The sequence below is a fragment of the Calliphora vicina genome, chromosome 3, assembly GCF_958450345.1.
Source record: "Calliphora vicina chromosome 3, idCalVici1.1, whole genome shotgun sequence".
NCBI classification, from domain to species: domain Eukaryota; kingdom Metazoa; phylum Arthropoda; class Insecta; order Diptera; family Calliphoridae; genus Calliphora; species Calliphora vicina.
The window spans coordinates 115,215,021-115,236,027 of record NC_088782.1 but is presented as its reverse complement, the minus strand read 5'-3'; the positions used below and the strand labels follow the sequence as shown (position 1 = coordinate 115,236,027).

Below are 21,007 nucleotides of genomic sequence, written 5' to 3'. Positions count from 1 at the left end.
AAGTGGTTATAAAAAATAGCAAAGTTTAGTCTTAATTTTAGAGATTATTAGTCCGTTAAATGAGCAAATCTTTGGAATTATAAGACATTTTGTAACAATAACAACTATGGAAAGCTTGCTGTAAAAGTATAAGCTGTAGTAGTGGTAAATATCAGCAGCATTATATTAAGTAAAGGCTATTATAATAGCATTATTATTATTAGCAGCTTTACTATTTAGCATTTGTTCTCATTACCCTTTTAAGCCATCATTAATCAAACAGTCTTTTGGCTACTTTATGCAAATTAATTTGCCATATCTACTTTTCCAAATCGCTAATTAATACAATCAGTTCATTTTGCTTAAATCAAAAAATATGCACCTGATTTACAGTCTGAGAATATTTGCTTTACACAGATATTGCTGTATTTTGTGTCCACATAAGTATAATTAATCTCTTTTCGTATGTCTAATTTTTTCAATTCAAACATTTATTAAATTATTTTAATGAACTGTCAACTAAAACAGCCCCCACAATTTTGAATGGGTCACAAAAAAAAAAAAAAAAACCAGCCAACCAAACAGCAAACAAATGAAAATATTGTCATATTTAAGTGTGAAATTATTGAAAAAAAAACAAAATATTATAAAAAAAACTTGAGAGAGAAAAAAACTACAAGATTAATAACAAATAGGTCTCTTGATACCATTTAAATTAAACGTGATATGCATACGGGTATTGAAAAAAAAGAACTGCAAATTCATGGAAAATAAAAAAAACTAAGTGTCAATTAAGTGTCAATTAACAATCACTAAATATGTGTGTTTAATTTAAATACTTGTATGAACGGGGGTCTAGAGATAAGTTTGAAGTAGTGAAAATAAAGTAATTTTTAACATGAATTAGATTCTGAACTAGAACTGACACTAGAAGTGACACTCGAATTGACACTAGAACTGAAATGGATCTGAACTAGAACTGAACTAGAACTGACAATAGAACTGAACTAGAAGTTCTAGTTCAGTTCTATTGTCAGTTCTAGTGTCAGTTCTAGTCTAGAACTGAACTAGAACTGAACTAGAACTGAACTAGAACTGAACTAGAACTGAACTAGAACTGAACTAGAACTGAACTAGAACTGAACTAGAACTGAACTAGAACTGAACTAGAACTGAACTAGAACTGAACTAGAACTGAACTAGAACTGAACTAGAACTGAACTAGAACTGAACTAGAACTGAACTAGAACTGAACTAGAACTGAACTAGAACTGAACTAGAACTGAACTAGAACTGAACTAGAACTGAACTAGAACTGAACTAGAACTGAACTAGAACTGAACTAGAACTGAACTAGAACTGAAATAGAACTGAACTAGAACTGAACTAGAACTGAACTAGAACTGAACTAGAACTGAACTAGAACTGAACTAGAACTGAACTAGAACTGAACTAGAACTGAACTAGAACTGAACTAGAACTGAACTAGAACTGAACTAGAACTGAACTAGAACTGAACTAGAACTGAACTAGAACTGAACTAGAACTGAACTAGAACTGAACTAGAACTGAACTAGAACTGAACTAGAACTGAACTAGAACTGAACTAGAACTGAACTAGAACTGAACTAGAACTGAACTAGAACTGAACTAGAACTGAACTAGAACTGAACTAGAACTGAACTAGAACTGAACTAGAACTGAACTAGAACTGAACTAGAACTGAACTAGAACTGAACTAGAACTGAACTAGAACTGAACTAGAACTGAACTAGAACTGAACTAGAACTGAACTAGAACTGAACTAGAACTGAACTAGAACTGAACTAGAACTGAACTAGAACTGAACTAGAACTGAACTAGAACTGAACTAGAACTGAACTAGAACTGAACTAGAACTGAACTAGAACTGAACTAGAACTAAACTAGAACTGAACTAGAACTGAACTAGAACTGAACTAGAACTGAACTAGAACTGAACTAGAACTGAACTAGAACTGAACTAGAACTGAACTAGAACTGAACTAGAACTGAACTAGAACTGAACTAGAACTGAACTAGAACTGAACTAGAACTGAACTAGAACTGAACTAGAACTGAACTAGAACTGAACTAGAACTGAAATAGAACTGAACTAGAACTGAACTAGAACTAGAACTAGAACTGAACTAGAACTGAACTAGAACTGAACTAGAACTGAACTAGAACTGAACTAGAACTGAACTAGAACTGAACTAGAACTGAACTAGAACTGAACTAGAACTGAACTAGAACTGAACTAGAACTGAACTAGAACTGAACTAGAACTGAACTAGAACTGAACTAGAACTGAACTAGAACTGAACTAGAACTGAACTAGAACTGAACTAGAACTGAACTAGAACTGAAATAGAACTGAACTAGAACTGAACTAGAACTGAACTAGAACTGAACTAGAACTGAACTAGAACTGAACTAGAACTGAACTAGAACTGAACTAGAACTGAACTAGAACTGAACTAGAACTGAACTAGAACTGAACTAGAACTGAACTAGAACTGAACTAGAACTGAACTAGAACTGAACTAGAACTGAACTAGAACTGAACTAGAACTGAACTAGAACTGAACTAGAACTGAACTAGAACTGAACTAGAACTGAACTAGAACTGAACTAGAACTGAACTAGAACTGAACTAGAACTGAACTAGAACTGAACTAGAACTGAACTAGAACTGAACTAGAACTGAACTAGAACTGAACTAGAACTGAACTAGAACTGAACTAGAACTGAACTAGAACTGAACTAGAACTGAACTAGAACTGAACTAGAACTGAACTAGAACTGAACTAGAACTGAACTAGAACTGAACTAGAACTGAACTAGAACTGAACTAGAACTGAACTAGAACTGAACTAGAACTGAACTAGAACTGAACTAGAACTGAACTAGAACTGAACTAGAACTGAACTAGAACTAAACTAGAACTGAACTAGAACTGAACTAGAACTGAACTAGAACTGAACTAGAACTGAACTAGAACTGAACTAGAACTGAACTAGAACTGAACTAGAACTGAACTAGAACTGAACTAGAACTGAACTAGAACTGAACTAGAACTGAACTAGAACTGAACTAGAACTGAACTAGAACTGAACTAGAACTGAACTAGAACTGAAATAGAACTGAACTAGAACTGAACTAGAACTGAACTAGAACTGAACTAGAACTGAACTAGAACTGAACTAGAACTGAACTAGAACTGAACTAGAACTGAACTAGAACTGAACTAGAACTGAACTAGAACTGAACTAGAACTGAACTAGAACTGAACTAGAACTGAACTAGAACTGAACTAGAACTGAACTAGAACTGAACTAGAACTGAACTAGAACTGAACTAGAACTGAACTAGAACTGAACTAGAACTGAACTAGAACTGAACTAGAACTGAACTAGAACTGAACTAGAACTGAACTAGAACTGAACTAGAACTGAACTAGAACTGAACTAGAACTGAACTAGAACTGAACTAGAACTGAACTAGAACTGAACTAGAACTGAACTAGAACTGAACTAGAACTGAACTAGAACTGAACTAGAACTGAACTAGAACTGAACTAGAACTGAACTAGAACTGAACTAGAACTGAACTAGAACTGAACTAGAACTGAACTAGAACTGAACTAGAACTGAACTAGAACTGAACTAGAACTGAACTAGAACTGAACTAGAACTGAACTAGAACTGAACTAGAACTGAACTAGAACTGAACTAGAACTGAACTAGAACTGAACTAGAACTGAACTAGAACTGAACTAGAACTGAACTAGAACTGAACTAGAACTGAACTAGAACTGAACTAGAACTGAACTAGAACTGAACTAGAACTGAACTAGAACTGAACTAGAACTGAACTAGAACTGAACTAGAACTGAACTAGAACTGAACTAGAACTGAACTAGAACTGAACTAGAACTGAACTAGAACTGAACTAGAACTGAACTAGAACTGAACTAGAACTGAACTAGAACTGAACTAGAACTGAACTAGAACTGAACTAGAACTGAACTAGAACTGAACTAGAACTGAGCTAGAACCTGAACTAGAACCTGAACTAGAACCTGAGCTAGAATCTGAACTATACTATTGGTTAAATAGTAACTTTTGTTATTTGAAACTTCAACTTTTATTTACTTTAACTGCTCTTAATATAACTATTGTTATTATTATCATTATGCTACTAGTATTACTACTTTTACTTGTTACTTCTACAACTACTTTTGACACAACCCTCTCTCTTTTGTAACCATTTGATACTTGGGGAATGCTACAATAAAAACTCTGCAAAAAAAAACCATCAAATCATTTTATTATTTGTGTATTTATTTATATAAATTGTTTTGCTATTTCTACTTAATTGGTTGGGCTGTAAATATGGGTGTGTATACAAAAAAAAACAAAAAAAAAAAAAATGTTAATTGCCAACATTAATTTCAAACCTCTGAACACACTCGCATTCTCACACACAATCCAACAAATGTAGCAATTGAAGACAAAAAGTTGTATCTACATAAATTTTAACATATAAATACAATCCAAATTGCTGGCAAATGAATAAATTTATCAAAAAAAAAAATAAATAACATAATGTAATTAATTTTAATTAGTATGTTATTAAACATAATGTGGTTACATTAATAATTGTATTGATATATTATTTATAATGCTTGTAGCTACAGGCTGAGATTAATTTAAGGAAACACAAATGAAGTAAGCAAAAATTAGACCATAAAACAGTCAAATGATTTCAGTATTTCTTTCGAGAAATTCCTCAAAATAGCTCAATTTGTATCACTTCATATCTGTTACCCTGTTTCTATTCTATGACATTGCCACTAGGTATAAATTCATTTTATTTACCTTTCTCCCTCACGCTGTCCTTTACCTGTAATCAATTTTGGTTTCATATTGTTTTTCCCAAAATATTATTTAAACAAATCAATATGATAATAATTATTACTGTGTCTATGAAAGCATTTGAACAGGAATTTATTGAATACAGAAGTATTTTCAATAAATTAACTTTACAGTTGTGCAAAAACAATGCTAAAGACACAAATACTTAATTGAATTATTTGAATTTGGAATTTAAGCAAAATTCAATTAAAATTAATGTATGAAAGTATATTACTTAATTAAAATGGAGGCAGTTAATGTGATATACAATTTTGATTTGTCATAAATAATAAAGTACACTGAGGGTGAATGACTTTTAAACTTTAAATAAGATTTACTGAGTTCTTTTTCAGTTCTAGTTCAGTTCCAGTTCAGTTCTAGTTCAGTTCTAGTTCAGTTCTAGTTCAGTTCTAGTTCAGTTCTAGTTCAGTTCTAGTTCAGTTCTAGTTCAGTTCTAGTTCAGTTCTAGTTCAGTTCTAGTTCAGTTCTAGTTCAGTTCTAGTTCAGTTCTAGTTCAGTTCTAGTTCAGTTCTAGTTCAGTTCTAGTTCAGTTCTAGTTCAGTTCTAGTTCAGTTCTAGTTCAGTTCTAGTTCAGTTCTAGTTCAGTTCTAGTTCAGTTCTAGTTCAGTTCTAGTTCAGTTCTAGTTCAGTTCTAGTTCAGTTCTAGTTCAGTTCTAGTTCAGTTCTAGTTCAGTTCTAGTTCAGTTCTAGTTCAGTTCTAGTTCAGTTCTAGTTCAGTTCTAGTTCAGTTCTAGTTCAGTTCTAGTTCAGTTCTAGTTCAGTTCTAGTTCAGTTCTAGTTCAGTTCTAGTTCAGTTCTAGTTCAGTTCTAGTTCAGTTCTAGTTCAGTTCTAGTTCAGTTCTAGTTCTAGTTCTAGTTCTAGTTCAGTTCTAGTTCAGTTCTAGTTCAGTTCTAGTTCAGTTCTAGTTCAGTTCTAGTTCAGTTCAGTTCTAGTTCAGTTCTAGTTCTAGTTCAGTTCTAGTTCAGTTCTAGTTCAGTTCTAGTTCAGTTCTAGTTCAGTTCTAGTTCAGTTCTAGTTCAGTTCTAGTTCAGTTCTAGTTCAGTTCTAGTTCAGTTCTAGTTCAGTTCTAGTTCAGTTCTAGTTCAGTTCTAGTTCAGTTCTAGTTCAGTTCTAGTTCAGTTCTAGTTCAGTTCTAGTTCAGTTCTAGTTCAGTTCTAGTTCAGTTCTAGTTCAGTTCTAGTTCAGTTCTAGTTCAGTTCTAGTTCAGTTCTAGTTCAGTTCAGTTCTAGTTCAGTTCTAGTTCAGTTCTAGTTCAGTTCTAGTTCAGTTCTAGTTCAGTTCTAGTTCAGTTCTAGTTCAGTTCTAGTTCAGTTCTAGTTCAGTTCTAGTTCAGTTCTAGTTCTAGTTCTAGTTCTAGTTCTAGTTCTAGTTCTAGTTCTAGTTCTAGTTCTAGTTCTAGTTCTAGTTCTAGTTCTAGTTCTAGTTCAGTTCTAGTTGAGTTCTAGTTGAGTTCTAGTTCTAGTTCAGTTCTAGTTCAGTTCTAGTTCAGTTCTAGTTCAGTTCTAGTTCAGTTCTAGTTCAGTTCTAGTTCAGTTCTAGTTCAGTTCTAGTTCAGTTCTAGTTCAGTTCTAGTTCAGTTCTAGTTCAGTTCTAGTTCAGTTCTAGTTCAGTTCTAGTTCAGTTCTAGTTCAGTTCTAGTTCAGTTCTAGTTCAGTTCTAGTTCAGTTCTAGTTCAGTTCTAGTTCAGTTCTAGTTCAGTTCTAGTTCAGTTCTAGTTCAGTTCTAGTTCAGTTCTAGTTCAGTTCTAGTTCTAGTTCTAGTTCAGTTCTAGTTCAGTTCTAGTTCAGTTCTAGTTCAGTTCTAGTTCAGTTCTAGTTCAGTTCTAGTTCAGTTCTAGTTCAGTTCTAGTTCAGTTCAGTTCTAGTTCAGTTCTAGTTCTAGTTCAGTTCTAGTTCAGTTCTAGTTCAGTTCTAGTTCAGTTCTAGTTCAGTTCTAGTTCAGTTCTAGTTCAGTTCTAGTTCAGTTCTAGTTCAGTTCTAGTTCAGTTCTAGTTCAGTTCTAGTTCAGTTCTAGTTCAGTTCTAGTTCAGTTCTAGTTCAGTTCTAGTTCAGTTCTAGTTCAGTTCTAGTTCAGTTCTAGTTCAGTTCTAGTTCAGTTCTAGTTCAGTTCTAGTTCAGTTCTAGTTCAGTTCTAGTTCAGTTCTAGTTCAGTTCTAGTTCAGTTCTAGTTCAGTTCTAGTTCAGTTCTAGTTCAGTTCTAGTTCAGTTCTAGTTCAGTTCTAGTTCAGTTCTAGTTCAGTTCTAGTTCAGTTCTAGTTCAGTTCTAGTTCAGTTCTAGTTCAGTTCTAGTTCTAGTTCTAGTTCAGTTCTAGTTCAGTTCTAGTTCAGTTCTAGTTCAGTTCAGTTCTAGTTCAGTTCTAGTTCTAGTTCAGTTCTAGTTCAGTTCTAGTTCAGTTCTAGTTCAGTTCTAGTTCAGTTCTAGTTCAGTTCTAGTTCAGTTCTAGTTCAGTTCTAGTTCAGTTCTAGTTCAGTTCTAGTTCAGTTCTAGTTCAGTTCTAGTTCAGTTCTAGTTCAGTTCTAGTTCAGTTCTAGTTCAGTTCTAGTTCAGTTCTAGTTCAGTTCAGTTCTAGTTCTAGTTCTAGTTCTAGTTCTAGTTCTAGTTCAGTTCTAGTTCAGTTCTAGTTCAGTTCTAGTTCAGTTCTAGTTCAGTTCTAGTTCAGTTCTAGTTCAGTTCTAGTTCAGTTCTAGTTCAGTTCTAGTTCAGTTCTAGTTCAGTTCTAGTTCAGTTCTAGTTCAGTTCTAGTTCAGTTCTAGTTCAGTTCTAGTTCAGTTCTAGTTCAGTTCTAGTTCAGTTCTAGTTCAGTTCTAGTTCAGTTCTAGTTCAGTTCTAGTTCAGTTCTAGTTCAGTTCTAGTTCAGTTCTAGTTCAGTTCTAGTTCAGTTCTAGTTCAGTTCTAGTTCAGTTCTAGTTCAGTTCTAGTTCAGTTCTAGTTCAGTTCTAGTTCAGTTCTAGTTCAGTTCTAGTTCAGTTCTAGTTCAGTTCTAGTTCAGTTCTAGTTCAGTTCTAGTTCAGTTCTAGTTCAGTTCTAGTTCAGTTCTAGTTCAGTTCTAGTTCAGTTCTAGTTCAGTTCTAGTTCAGTTCTAGTTCAGTTCTAGTTCAGTTCTAGTTCTAGTTCAGTTCTAGTTCTAGTTCTAGTTCTAGTTCTAGTTCTAGTTCTAGTTCTAGTTCTAGTTCTAGTTCTAGTTCTAGTTCTAGTTCTAGTTCTAGTTCTAGTTCTAGTTCTAGTTCTAGTTCTAGTTCAGTTCTAGTTGAGTTCTAGTTCAGTTCTAGTTCTAGTTCAGTTCTAGTTCAGTTCTAGTTCAGTTCTAGTTCAGTTCTAGTTCAGTTCTAGTTCAGTTCTAGTTCAGTTCTAGTTCAGTTCTAGTTCAGTTCTAGTTCAGTTCTAGTTCAGTTCTAGTTCAGTTCTAGTTCAGTTCTAGTTCAGTTCTAGTTCAGTTCTAGTTCAGTTCTAGTTCAGTTCTAGTTCAGTTCTAGTTCAGTTCTAGTTCAGTTCTAGTTCAGTTCTAGTTCAGTTCTAGTTCAGTTCTAGTTCAGTTCTAGTTCAGTTCTAGTTCAGTTCTAGTTCAGTTCTAGTTCAGTTCTAGTTCAGTTCTAGTTCAGTTCTAGTTCAGTTCTAGTTCAGTTCTAGTTCAGTTCTAGTTCAGTTCTAGTTCAGTTCTAGTTCAGTTCTAGTTCAGTTCTAGTTCAGTTCTAGTTCAGTTCTAGTTCAGTTCTAGTTCAGTTCTAGTTCAGTTCTAGTTCAGTTCTAGTTCAGTTCTAGTTCAGTTCTAGTTCAGTTCTAGTTCAGTTCTAGTTCAGTTCTAGTTCAGTTCTAGTTCAGTTCTAGTTCAGTTCTAGTTCAGTTCTAGTTCAGTTCTAGTTCAGTTCTAGTTCAGTTCTAGTTCAGTTCAGTTCTAGTTCAGTTCTAGTTCAGTTCTAGTTCAGTTCTAGTTCAGTTCTAGTTCAGTTCTAGTTCAGTTCTAGTTCAGTTGTAGTTCAGTTGTAGTTCAGTTCTAGTTCTAGTTCAGTTCTAGTTCAGTTCTAGTTCAGTTCTAGTTCAGTTCTAGTTCAGTTCTAGTTCAGTTCTAGTTCAGTTCTAGTTCAGTTCTAGTTCAGTTCTAGTTCAGTTCTAGTTCAGTTCTAGTTCAGTTCTAGTTCAGTTCTAGTTCAGTTCTAGTTCAGTTCTAGTTCAGTTCTAGTTCAGTTCTAGTTCAGTTCTAGTTCAGTTCTAGTTCAGTTCTAGTTCAGTTCTAGTTCAGTTCTAGTTCAGTTCTAGTTCAGTTCTAGTTCAGTTCTAGTTCTGTTTTAATATTTTAACTTCTAAAACCCTTCTGTTAATTTTGTTTAATTTGAATCTAAAATTTTGTAAATTCAGTCATGAAGTATTTTCAATTTTGTTTAACCATTTTTGGTAAAAATAAATAAAATTTACCCATGACCGATTCCAAAAATGACAAACTGCTGATTTCTTCCTAATTTTAATACTTCTTGTAAAATCGTTTTGAAATCCTTGATCTTATGACCAAAATTGTCTGCAGAAAATCTGTATTAAGTTGTCTTTTGGTGGTAAAAACCATGAAATCACCTGTCTAAGCAAACATGGAAACACATGGCTAGAAGTTGAATTTTAACACGTTTATAAAGTAAGAAAACAAATGTTCATTATCCGAGACCAAATAAGTATAATTTTACAACTTAAAAATCAATTGTAGAAACTATTGTTTAAATTGTGTTTTTTGCTTGTCTCTTGAAGCAGTGATTGAGTTACGTGCAGTGTTTTAAATTATTTTTAAACACTATTTAAGACAGGTTTGTCTAAAAAGAATTTAAGCAATAAGTTTTGAGCTTAAACAGAGTTAGTAGCTGAGGAGTGTGTACATAAAAATGGAAACGTTTTAAGAATTAAGGAAAATCTAGACAAGTGAAACAAAAAGATGCAAAATAGTTTGAGATGTTAAAGAATTTTAGGGGAGATTTTTAAATAAAAGTTGTGGTGCTTTGAATAGTTTAGATTTAACCAAAACCGCTAACTAATATGATCGAGAGAGATCTCTGTTTATAACTTAATGGAACAATCTTGTGCTTTGCCAAATATGTCTTAAACTTAAAGAAAAACATTGTATTTTTTTTAGTTTCTGTCTTAAGCTCCATTTTAGGCCAACATTTTCCATTAGCTTGTTCATTGCTTCCATTTTCATTTCTAATAGAATATTATGTCTGTTGTATATAACAAATGAACAAAATTATACAGAAAACCAGTTGGTTTTTTTTTGATATATTTAAGATTTCACTAAATATAGTCAAGTTAAGGTTAATAATCATTAATTTATGATTGATTTGTTGTCTACATTTTGTTAAATATGTAGCAGAAAACATAAGGCTTTTGCAGCACCTGCTGACTTACGGGTTTTCTCATGGTGGCTACCATCAGTCAGTCAGTCAGTCAGTCAGTCAGTTAATAGAGGAGTACTATTATATAAATATTAAATTTATACAATTGTTTTCTATTGTCAGTTCTAGTTCAGTTTGAAAACACACACTCCTGGTTGTGTTGGGACTGGAACTGGGGATGGCGGCCAGGTAGACATTGTGCCTGAGAGTATTCGATACATGGGCGGCTTTGAATATAATCCTGAACCTACTACATATTGCGATCTTTAACTTTGGTGCTTCACCCATTCATTCCTAATGGAATGGATTGGATACGATCAATTGTTCGAAGGCGGTGCAGTTTTCACTGATGGATCCAATATGGACTCTGGTACAGGGGCCGGGGTTTATATGATCGACAACTGTATTAAACGGTCATACACACAGGCAGAGATCTTCACGCTCTGGAAAGCCATGGAGTTGATGATAGCACAGAGGTCTCTAGTGACAATTTATGTAGACAGTGAGGCGGCACTTAGAGCTCTGAAATGTCATATAATACATTCCCGAATATTGGCAGGAGAAGAGTTGAAGAGTTATTAGTACACTACTCAATCAGATCATGTTAGGTACCAGGATACTTAACATACAGTGAAATGTGGTAGCAGATGAACTGGACAGACATGGCTCAGGTCTGGAACTTAGTATTAGGGACCGGAGAATGAGACTCTTATTTGTCTCTACTACATGCTAATTTTTGAAATATGCCATGACTTCACCAAGCAATTGTGGAGTATGACGGATTATCAAGTGTCCATAGTCTTTTGGTCAACATTGGATACAAAGGCAACCAAAATACTAAATACTGGATAGGTGTAGTTTCAGAACTCCAGTAGGAGTAATAGCCCGTCACTGTTCAATTGCAGCCTTTATGAGTAAATGCGATTATAGCACACAAGATTTTTGTAGAGTATGTGGGGATCTAGAGGAGTTGGAGCCAGTAGAGCATATTATGTGCAATCACCTACAGAGTCATAGATGTAAATGGCTAGGTACTAGATTTCTAGATGAACTTGTGATTGTTGTTGATTGTAAATTGGGTAACATAATAGGTTTTTATCAGTGGAATAGGTTGGCTACATAAAAGATATTCTACGGTGAATCCAAATCTTTATGCAGATTTTGATTTTTCTTTTTTTTACTCCTTTTGTTATCTCTAAAACACAAACTTTCTTCTGTTCAAGTTCAGTTCTAGTTCAGGTTCCAGTTCAGGTTCTTGTTGAGGTTCTACTTCAGATTCCAGTCCAGTTCAAGTGCCAGTTCTAGTGTCAGTTCTAGTGCCAGTTCTAGTGTCAGTTCTAGTTCTGTTCTAGTTCTGTTCTAGTTCTGTTCTAGTTCTGTTCTAGTTCTGTTCTAGTTCTGTTCTAGTTCTGTTCTAGTTCTGTTCTAGTTCTGTTCTAGTTCTGTTCTAGTTCTGTTCTAGTTCTGTTCTAGTTCTGTTCTAGTTCTGTTCTAGTTCTGTTCTAGTTCTGTTCTAGTTCTGTTCTAGTTCTGTTCTAGTTCTGTTCTAGTTCTGTTCTAGTTCTGTTCTAGTTCTGTTCTAGTTCTGTTCTAGTTCTGTTCTAGTTCTGTTCTAGTTCTGTTCTAGTTCTGTTCTAGTTCTGTTCTAGTTCTGTTCTAGTTCTGTTCTAGTTCTGTTCTAGTTCTGTTCTAGTTCTGTTCTAGTTCTGTTCTAGTTCTGTTCTAGTTCTGTTCTAGTTCTGTTCTAGTTCTGTTCTAGTTCTGTTCTAGTTCTGTTCTAGTTCTGTTCTAGTTCTGTTCTAGTTCTGTTCTAGTTCTGTTCTAGTTCTGTTCTAGTTCTGTTCTAGTTCTGTTCTAGTTCTGTTCTAGTTCTGTTCTAGTTCTGTTCTGTTCTAGTTCTGTTCTAGTTCTGTTCTAGTTCTGTTCTAGTTCTGTTCTAGTTCTGTTCTAGTTCTAGTTCTGTTCTAGTTCTGTTCTAGTTCTGTTCTAGTTCTAGTTCTGTTCTAGTTCTAGTTCTGTTCTAGTTCTGTTCTAGTTCTGTTCTAGTTCTGTTCTAGTTCTGTTCTAGTTCTGTTCTAGTTCTGTTCTAGTTCTGTTCTAGTTCTGTTCTAGTTCTGTTCTAGTTCTGTTCTAGTTCTGTTCTAGTTCTGTTCTAGTTCTGTTCTAGTTCTGTTCTAGTTCTGTTCTAGTTCTGTTCTAGTTCTGTTCTAGTTCTGTTCTAGTTCTGTTCTAGTTCTGTTCTAGTTCTGTTCTAGTTCTGTTCTAGTTCTGTTCTAGTTCTGTTCTAGTTCTGTTCTAGTTCTGTTCTAGTTCTGTTCTAGTTCTGTTCTAGTTCTGTTCTAGTTCTGTTCTAGTTCTGTTCTAGTTCTGTTCTAGTTCTGTTCTAGTTCTGTTCTAGTTCTGTTCTAGTTCTGTTCTAGTTCTGTTCTAGTTCTGTTCTAGTTCTGTTCTAGTTCTGTTCTAGTTCTGTTCTAGTTCTGTTCTAGTTCTAGTTCTGTTCTAGTTCTGTTCTAGTTCTGTTCTAGTTCTAGTTCTGTTCTAGTTCTGTTCTAGTTCTGTTCTAGTTCTGTTCTAGTTCTAGTTCTGTTCTAGTTCTGTTCTAGTTCTGTTCTAGTTCTGTTCTAGTTCTGTTCTAGTTCTAGTTCTGTTCTAGTTCTGTTCTAGTTCTGTTCTAGTTCTGTTCTAGTTCTGTTCTAGTTCTGTTCTAGTTCTGTTCTAGTTCTGTTCTAGTTCTGTTCTAGTTCTGTTCTAGTTCTAGTTCTGTTCTAGTTCTGTTCTAGTTCTGTTCTAGTTCTGTTCTAGTTCTGTTCTAGTTCTGTTCTAGTTCTGTTCTAGTTCTGTTCTAGTTCTGTTCTAGTTCTGTTCTAGTTCTGTTCTAGTTCTGTTCTAGTTCTGTTCTAGTTCTGTTCTAGTTCTGTTCTAGTTCTGTTCTAGTTCTGTTCTAGTTCTGTTCTAGTTCTGTTCTAGTTCTGTTCTAGTTCTGTTCTAGTTCTGTTCTAGTTCTGTTCTAGTTCTGTTCTAGTTCTGTTCTAGTTCTGTTCTAGTTCTGTTCTAGTTCTGTTCTAGTTCTGTTCTAGTTCTGTTCTAGTTCTGTTCTAGTTCTGTTCTAGTTCTGTTCTAGTTCTGTTCTAGTTCTGTTCTAGTTCTGTTCTAGTTCTGTTCTAGTTCTGTTCTAGTTCTGTTCTAGTTCTGTTCTAGTTCTGTTCTAGTTCTGTTCTAGTTCTGTTCTAGTTCTGTTCTAGTTCTGTTCTAGTTCTGTTCTAGTTCTGTTCTAGTTCTGTTCTAGTTCTGTTCTAGTTCTGTTCTAGTTCTGTTCTAGTTCTGTTCTAGTTCTGTTCTAGTTCTGTTCTAGTTCTGTTCTAGTTCTGTTCTAGTTCTGTTCTAGTTCTGTTCTAGTTCTGTTCTAGTTCTGTTCTAGTTCTGTTCTAGTTCTGTTCTAGTTCTGTTCTAGTTCTGTTCTAGTTCTGTTCTAGTTCTGTTCTAGTTCTGTTCTAGTTCTGTTCTAGTTCTGTTCTAGTTCTGTTCTAGTTCTGTTCTAGTTCTGTTCTAGTTCTGTTCTAGTTCTGTTCTAGTTCTGTTCTAGTTCTGTTCTAGTTCTGTTCTAGTTCTGTTCTAGTTCTGTTCTAGTTCTGTTCTAGTTCTGTTCTAGTTCTGTTCTAGTTCTGTTCTAGTTCTGTTCTAGTTCTGTTCTAGTTCTGTTCTAGTTCTGTTCTAGTTCTGTTCTAGTTCTGTTCTAGTTCTGTTCTAGTTCTGTTCTAGTTCTGTTCTAGTTCTGTTCTAGTTCTGTTCTAGTTCTGTTCTAGTTCTGTTCTAGTTCTGTTCTAGTTCTGTTCTAGTTCTGTTCTAGTTCTGTTCTAGTTCTGTTCTAGTTCTGTTCTAGTTCTGTTCTAGTTCTGTTCTAGTTCTGTTCTAGTTCTGTTCTAGTTCTGTTCTAGTTCTGTTCTAGTTCTGTTCTAGTTCTGTTCTAGTTCTGTTCTAGTTCTGTTCTAGTTCTGTTCTAGTTCTGTTCTAGTTCTGTTCTAGTTCTGTTCTAGTTCTGTTCTAGTTCTGTTCTAGTTCTGTTCTAGTTCTGTTCTAGTTCTGTTCTAGTTCTGTTCTAGTTCTGTTCTAGTTCTGTTCTAGTTCTGTTCTAGTTCTGTTCTAGTTCTGTTCTAGTTCTGTTCTAGTTCTGTTCTAGTTCTGTTCTAGTTCTGTTCTAGTTCTGTTCTAGTTCTGTTCTAGTTCTGTTCTAGTTCTGTTCTAGTTCTGTTCTAGTTCTGTTCTAGTTCTGTTCTAGTTCTGTTCTAGTTCTGTTCTAGTTCTGTTCTAGTTCTGTTCTAGTTCTGTTCTAGTTCTGTTCTAGTTCTGTTCTAGTTCTGTTCTAGTTCTGTTCTAGTTCTGTTCTAGTTCTGTTCTAGTTCTGTTCTAGTTCTGTTCTAGTTCTGTTCTAGTTCTGTTCTAGTTCTGTTCTAGTTCTGTTCTAGTTCTGTGCTAGTTCTGTTCTAGTTCTGTTCTAGTTCTGTTCTAGTTCTGTTCTAGTTCTGTTCTAGTTCTGTTCTAGTTCTTTTCTAGTTCTGTTCTAGTTCTGGTTTAGTTCTTTTCTAGTAATTTTTCTTTCAATATTTAGTATGGTTTCATTTCTCACCTCAAATTTAGTTGGTCACCTTAATCAATATTGATTTTGTCTATAGAGTGCAGCCAAATATTTAAAATATTCATTTAATGAATGAATTAAATTGTTTTTCTGATAACAGTGATATATTGCAACACAACCACTACAAGTTTCGAAAACTTATATGCAATACTTATTTAATACAATTTTTTTCTGTAAATAATTAAACAAGAATTTAAGATCTTTTTTGCAAAATAGAAACAAAAAATCATATTTGCTGTCAGAAAATGTCTAAATATTTATAATTTCTTAATTATGCTTTTATGGCGAAATAAAAAAATCAATAAATATTTATTAACGACAGTAATTTGAACAAATTTAAATAAAATATTGACAAGATTATGAAATCAAATAGTTCGATAAAAATAAATAGAATTTCGAAAAAAAAAATTTAAGTTCAAATTTTTAGTTGTCACTTTGCATCAATTTTGCTTTAATTCAAATCTTTTACAATTGAGAAGTTTTGTTCAGAAAATGATTGATATTTCGTGTCATTTTCTAAAATAAATCAATTTAAGAATTTATTCGATTTACTGTTATTTGAAAGGTGTAAATGAACTATTTGATATTGTGTTAACACAATCATTTACATTTATAACAATTTATACAATTTACTTAAATTACTTTTTATTATAATAAAATATAATAGTATGAATTGTACAGTAGATACAATTTGTACGTATATGTCTATATTGTACAGTGCAAAACTATAAATAAATGTGTCTTTAGTTTGTGTCAAAAACATGTTAACAGACATAATAGGATCAAGACATTGACATAATGTGGGATTGAAATAAATATGTAGCTACATACACATATCTATTTCATAGATGGCAGTCACTCAGAGTCAGCTCAGTTAGTTCATATTTCTGAACAAAAAAATAAAAATCGATTGAACTAGAACTGAACTAGAACTGAACTAGAACTGAACTAGAACTGAACTAGAACTGAACTAGAACTGAACTAGAACTGAACTAGAACTGAACTAGAACTGAACTAGAACTGAACTAGAACTGAACTAGAACTGAACTAGAACTGAACTAGAACTGAACTAGAACTGAACTAGAACTGAACTAGAACTGAACTAGAACTAGAACTGAACTAGAACTGAACTAGAACTGAACTAGAACTGAACTAGAACTGAACTAGAACTGAACTAGAACTGAACTAGAACTGAACTAGAACTGAACTAGAACTGAACTAGAACAGAACTAGAACTGAACTAGAACTGAACTAGAACTGAACTAGAACAGAACTAGAACTGAACTAGAACTGAACTAGAACTGAACTAGAACTGAACTAGAACTGAACTAGAACTGAACTAGAACTGAACTAGAACTGAACTAGAACTGAACTAGAACTGAACTAGAACTGAACTAGAACTGAACTAGAACTGAACTAGAACTGAACTAGAACTGAACTAGAACTGAACTAGAACTGAACTAGAACTGAACTAGAACTGAACTAGAACTGAACTAGAACTGAACTAGAACTGAACTAGAACTGAACTAGAACTGAACTAGAACAGAACTACAACAGAACTAGAACTGAACTAGAACTGAACTAGAACTGAACTAGAACAGAACTACAACAGAACTAGAACTGAACTAGAACTGAACTAGAACTGAACTAGAACTGAAATAGAACTGAACTAGAACTGAACTAGAACTGAACTAGAACTGAACTAGAACTGAACTAGAACTGAACTAGAACTGAACTAGAACTGAACTAGAACTGAACTAGAACTGAACTTGAACTGAACTAGAACTGAACTAGAACTGAACTAGAACTGAACTAGAACTGAACTAGAACTGAACTAGAACTGAACTAGAACTGAACTAGAACTGAACTAGAACTGAACTAGAACTGAACTAGAACTGAACTAGAACTGAACTAGAACTGAACTAGAACTGAACTAGAACTGAACTAGAACTGAACTAGAACTGAACTAGAACTGAACTAGAACTGAACTAGAACTGAACTAGAACTGAACTAGAACTGAACTAGAACTGAACTAGAACTGAACTAGAACTGAACTAGAACTGAACTAGAACTGAACTAGAACTGAACTAGAACTGAACTAGAACTGAACTAGAACTGAACTAGAACTGAACTAGAACTGAACTAGAACTGAACTAGAACTGAACTAGAACTGAACTAGAACTGAACTAGAACTGAACTAGAACTGAACTAGAACTGAACTAGAACTGAACTAGAACTAGAACTGAACTAGAACTGAACTAGAACTGAACTAGAACTGAACTAGAACTGAACTAGAACTGAACTAGAACTGAACTAGAACTGAACTAGAACTGAACTAGAACTGAACTAGAACTGAACTAGAACTGAACTAGAACTGAACTAGAACTGAACTAGAACTGAACTAGAACAGAACTACAACAGAACTAGAACTAGAACTGAACTAGAACTGAACTAGAACTGAACTAGAACAGAACTACAACAGAACTAGAACTGAACTAGAACTGAACTAGAACTGAACTAGAACTGAAATAGAACTGAACTAAAACTGAACTAGAACTGAACTAGAACTGAACTAGAACTGAACTAGAACTGAACTAGAACTGAACTAGAACTGAACTAGAACTGAACTAGAACTGAACTAGAACTGAACTAGAACTGAACTAGAACTGAACTAGAACTGAACTAGAACTGAACTAGAACTGAACTAGAACTGAACTAGAACTGAACTAGAACTGAACTAGAACTGAACTAGAACTGAACTAGAACTGAACTAGAACTGAACTAGAACTGAACTAGAACTAGAACTGAACTAGAACTAGAACTGAACTAGAACTGAACTAGAACTGAACTAGAACTGAACTAGAACTGAACTAGAACTGAACTAGAACTGAACTAGAACTGAACTAGAACTGAACTAGAACTGAACTAGAACTGAACTAGAACTGAACTAGAACTGAACTAGAACTGAACTAGAACTGAACTAGAACTGAACTAGAACTGAACTAGAACTGAACTAGAACTGAACTAGAACTGAACTAGAACTGAACTAGAACTGAACTAGAACTGAACTAGAACTGAACTAGAACTGAACTAGAACTGAACTAGAACTGAACTAGAACTGAACTAGAACTGAACTAGAACTGAACTAGAACTGAACTAGAACTGAACTAGAACTGAACTAGAACTGAACTAGAACTGAACTAGAACTGAACTAGAACTGAACTAGAACTGAACTAGAACTGAACTAGAACTGAACTAGAACTGAACTAGAACTGAACTAGAACTGAACTAGAACTGAACTAGAACTGAACTAGAACTGAACTAGAACTGAACTAGAACTGAACTAGAACTGAACTAGAACTAGAACTGAACTAGAATTGAACTAGAACTAGAAGTCAAATAGTTAAACCATAATTTACGATTAAAAAATTTCATACTTCAAATTACCAAAAGACAGAATGTAGATTCTTAATTAATGCTTTATAAGATTACTTGTAGCTAGTAAAGTAGTTAGTCCATTATTAAAAATATTCGATTGTTTACTCACCAATTTATTAAAGGCCTTCTTAGTTGAACTGAAGACAGATTTCGTTGAGTTCCGTAAAGAAGTTTTTCCCTAAATTGAGAAGTACAATAATAAATTTGTAACTAGCCACACTGTGTATTACAAAGAGACAGTAAGGTGACTATGGGACCTTAAAATGATTATATAGGAATATAAAAGTTGCAGTTAGGGGCCAGTAAAGGATTTATGAATTAAAATTTCAAACTAGCTACTCTATTGATTACTAAGGATCAGATAAGTGTTAATACATAACAGTAGATATGAAAGTTACAAAACTGTTACTGGGATCACTCGATTTTCTTCATAATTCAAAAGTTTTTGGGCAAATTATTAAAGATTTTGTCATTCTTTGGACACCTCTGTTAAAATAATAAATATTTATTTCAATTTTCCAAATAAAATCTAACTTAAATGAAAATAAAAGGAATTTATATTGACATGTTAGGACACAATTGTTAACAATTTGTTAAAGATTGATAGACAATATTTAAAACCAAAATCAAATAAAAAAACTGCTGGCATGTGTTAGCAAAATTTGTTCCATTTTATTTTTAAAAAAGAGTTCGTTACTCTTGCGGGTTATTTATAGTATTTTCAAATATAATTTGGAGGTAAATTAATTAAAATATATATGTTTCTGTTTAATTTGTGAGAGTTTAAATTAGTTACAGAAAATGTTATAGAAAAATACTTACAAATTGTGGTGCATATTCCATCATTTCGTCGGCCTCCTCCTCATCGCCGCCTTCATCTTCAGCCACATGTATGGGTTGCAAATTAACCGTTTTGGCATAGATGGCAAATGTTAGTGAAATTATTAGCAGACTATTTAACCACTTGCGCGGTATCGGTATCTGTTGGGAATATATGGTGAGAATGAATAAAATTTTAAATGATTTTTCTCGTAAATGTGAATGAGTTTGAGAAAATTATACAAAATGTGTTTCATAAATTGTTGCCAGGCAAATATGTTTCTGTTTTTTTTTTTAGCTTCAGGCGTAGAATTCATAATATGAAGGCAAATAATGTCTGTGTGTATGAGAGTGTTTATCTTATTACTTTTTTTTTTGGTGGTATTTGAGGATTTCATAAATGTTTCGTTATCGTTTTGAGAAAAAATGAAAGATTTAAATACCATAAATAGTTACATGAATGCAATGTGTTAGATTAAGGAAAATATGTATACCCTACAGTAAGTAATTAATTAAGAAGTACTACTAATCGATCTAGGTCTTTATTTAGCCCGACCATATGATACTTTACACCGCGAATATGCTTATAAACAGTTTTTTTTTAATATTTATATCGGAGCTATGACTAATTGTGGACCGATCGTTACAAAATTTGGTCCCATGACTTTTGTATATGAGAGATTTCATGTCAAGTGAACCAAGTTTTGAAATCGATGTCTACCGATGAAATTTGTTAATCATATTGGATAGTAATTCAGACACAATTTTTCAATAAGATCGCTCAGGAACTTTCTGAGTTAGATGGGGTCATTCTGGCCAAACAGGTGTTTTTTTTTGTCATTCATGTAACTTATTACCTATAATGTTACCCAAATAGTTTAAATAGCTATTTCTTCAATCTTTCGAAAAAAAATTTTTTTTAAAAAAGTAAAAAAAATTTTGATATTTTTTTTCCAAAATCAAAAATATTTTTTTTTTTTTTTTTCAAAATGGGCCTTTTTTTGTTAAAAGAATGCTTAGGTCTTCTTGATGAACTTTTTAGTCACTTAGTGGGATGCGACTTGGATATCTCTCAAAATAAATGTTTTATAACTCAGGCCATACAATCTTGACTTTTTGTCAAAATGGACCAAGAAATCTTAGGTCTTTTTCTTTAAGAGCTTTTTGGTCGTTTAGTGGGATGCTCAGTGATCCTGAGCAGATTGGTATACTTTAACTTGGGTTAGGACAAATTTATCTAATATTTCACATGAGTACCTGCCACAAGGACCTAAACCGCACGGTAGTCTTAATACCGGATAAAAACAATGAGTCTATTAGCGCTATTGAGTGACTTACAAGGAACACTCAATTTGCACAGATCAAATCACAAACCCCTTGCTCGAGAGCTCGGGCTATCTAATCCCTGCCATCCATAGGCAGATAGTCAACTAACAAGTCTAGGAAAATTATCAAAGCAGCAGCATCCCGTCAGTCCGATATATGGTCTCTGCCAAAAAAACTCCCAGCCGATAAAAGTCAACGTGAGTGTTCTTATACCACACACTATTGACGTTGACCGAGAATCAAGCCCAACAACCAGTATATCACGAATGCCACTACAATAATACATTTCCTGAGGACAATTGCTATCTGCTAATTTCAATGGCTCTGTTGCTTCGGCAAACAGCAACGAGTAAGATTCATTTGGTGTCCCGAAGTTTGTCACTAGCCCAAACATCAGTACTTACCAGGAATGTGGCCCGTGCAACCTCGGAGCCCCGGTTTCACTTCATATTTCCCCTTGAGGCATAACATCAAGGTGTGTAGC

At 33.8% G+C, this 21,007-nt stretch overlaps 1 protein-coding gene across 1 annotated transcript in view; it reads right to left on the bottom strand.

Annotated features, from left to right (window-relative positions):
* Cpr76Bc (Cuticular protein 76Bc) overlaps positions 1 to 21,007 on the bottom strand; it is a 44,395-nt gene that overhangs the window by 5,212 nt on the left and 18,176 nt on the right. The window contains exon 2 of the mRNA XM_065506054.1: positions 19,201 to 19,359. Coding sequence (XP_065362126.1) covers positions 19,201 to 19,359 — 159 coding nt within the window. The remainder of the gene's footprint in view (positions 1 to 19,200; positions 19,360 to 21,007) is intronic.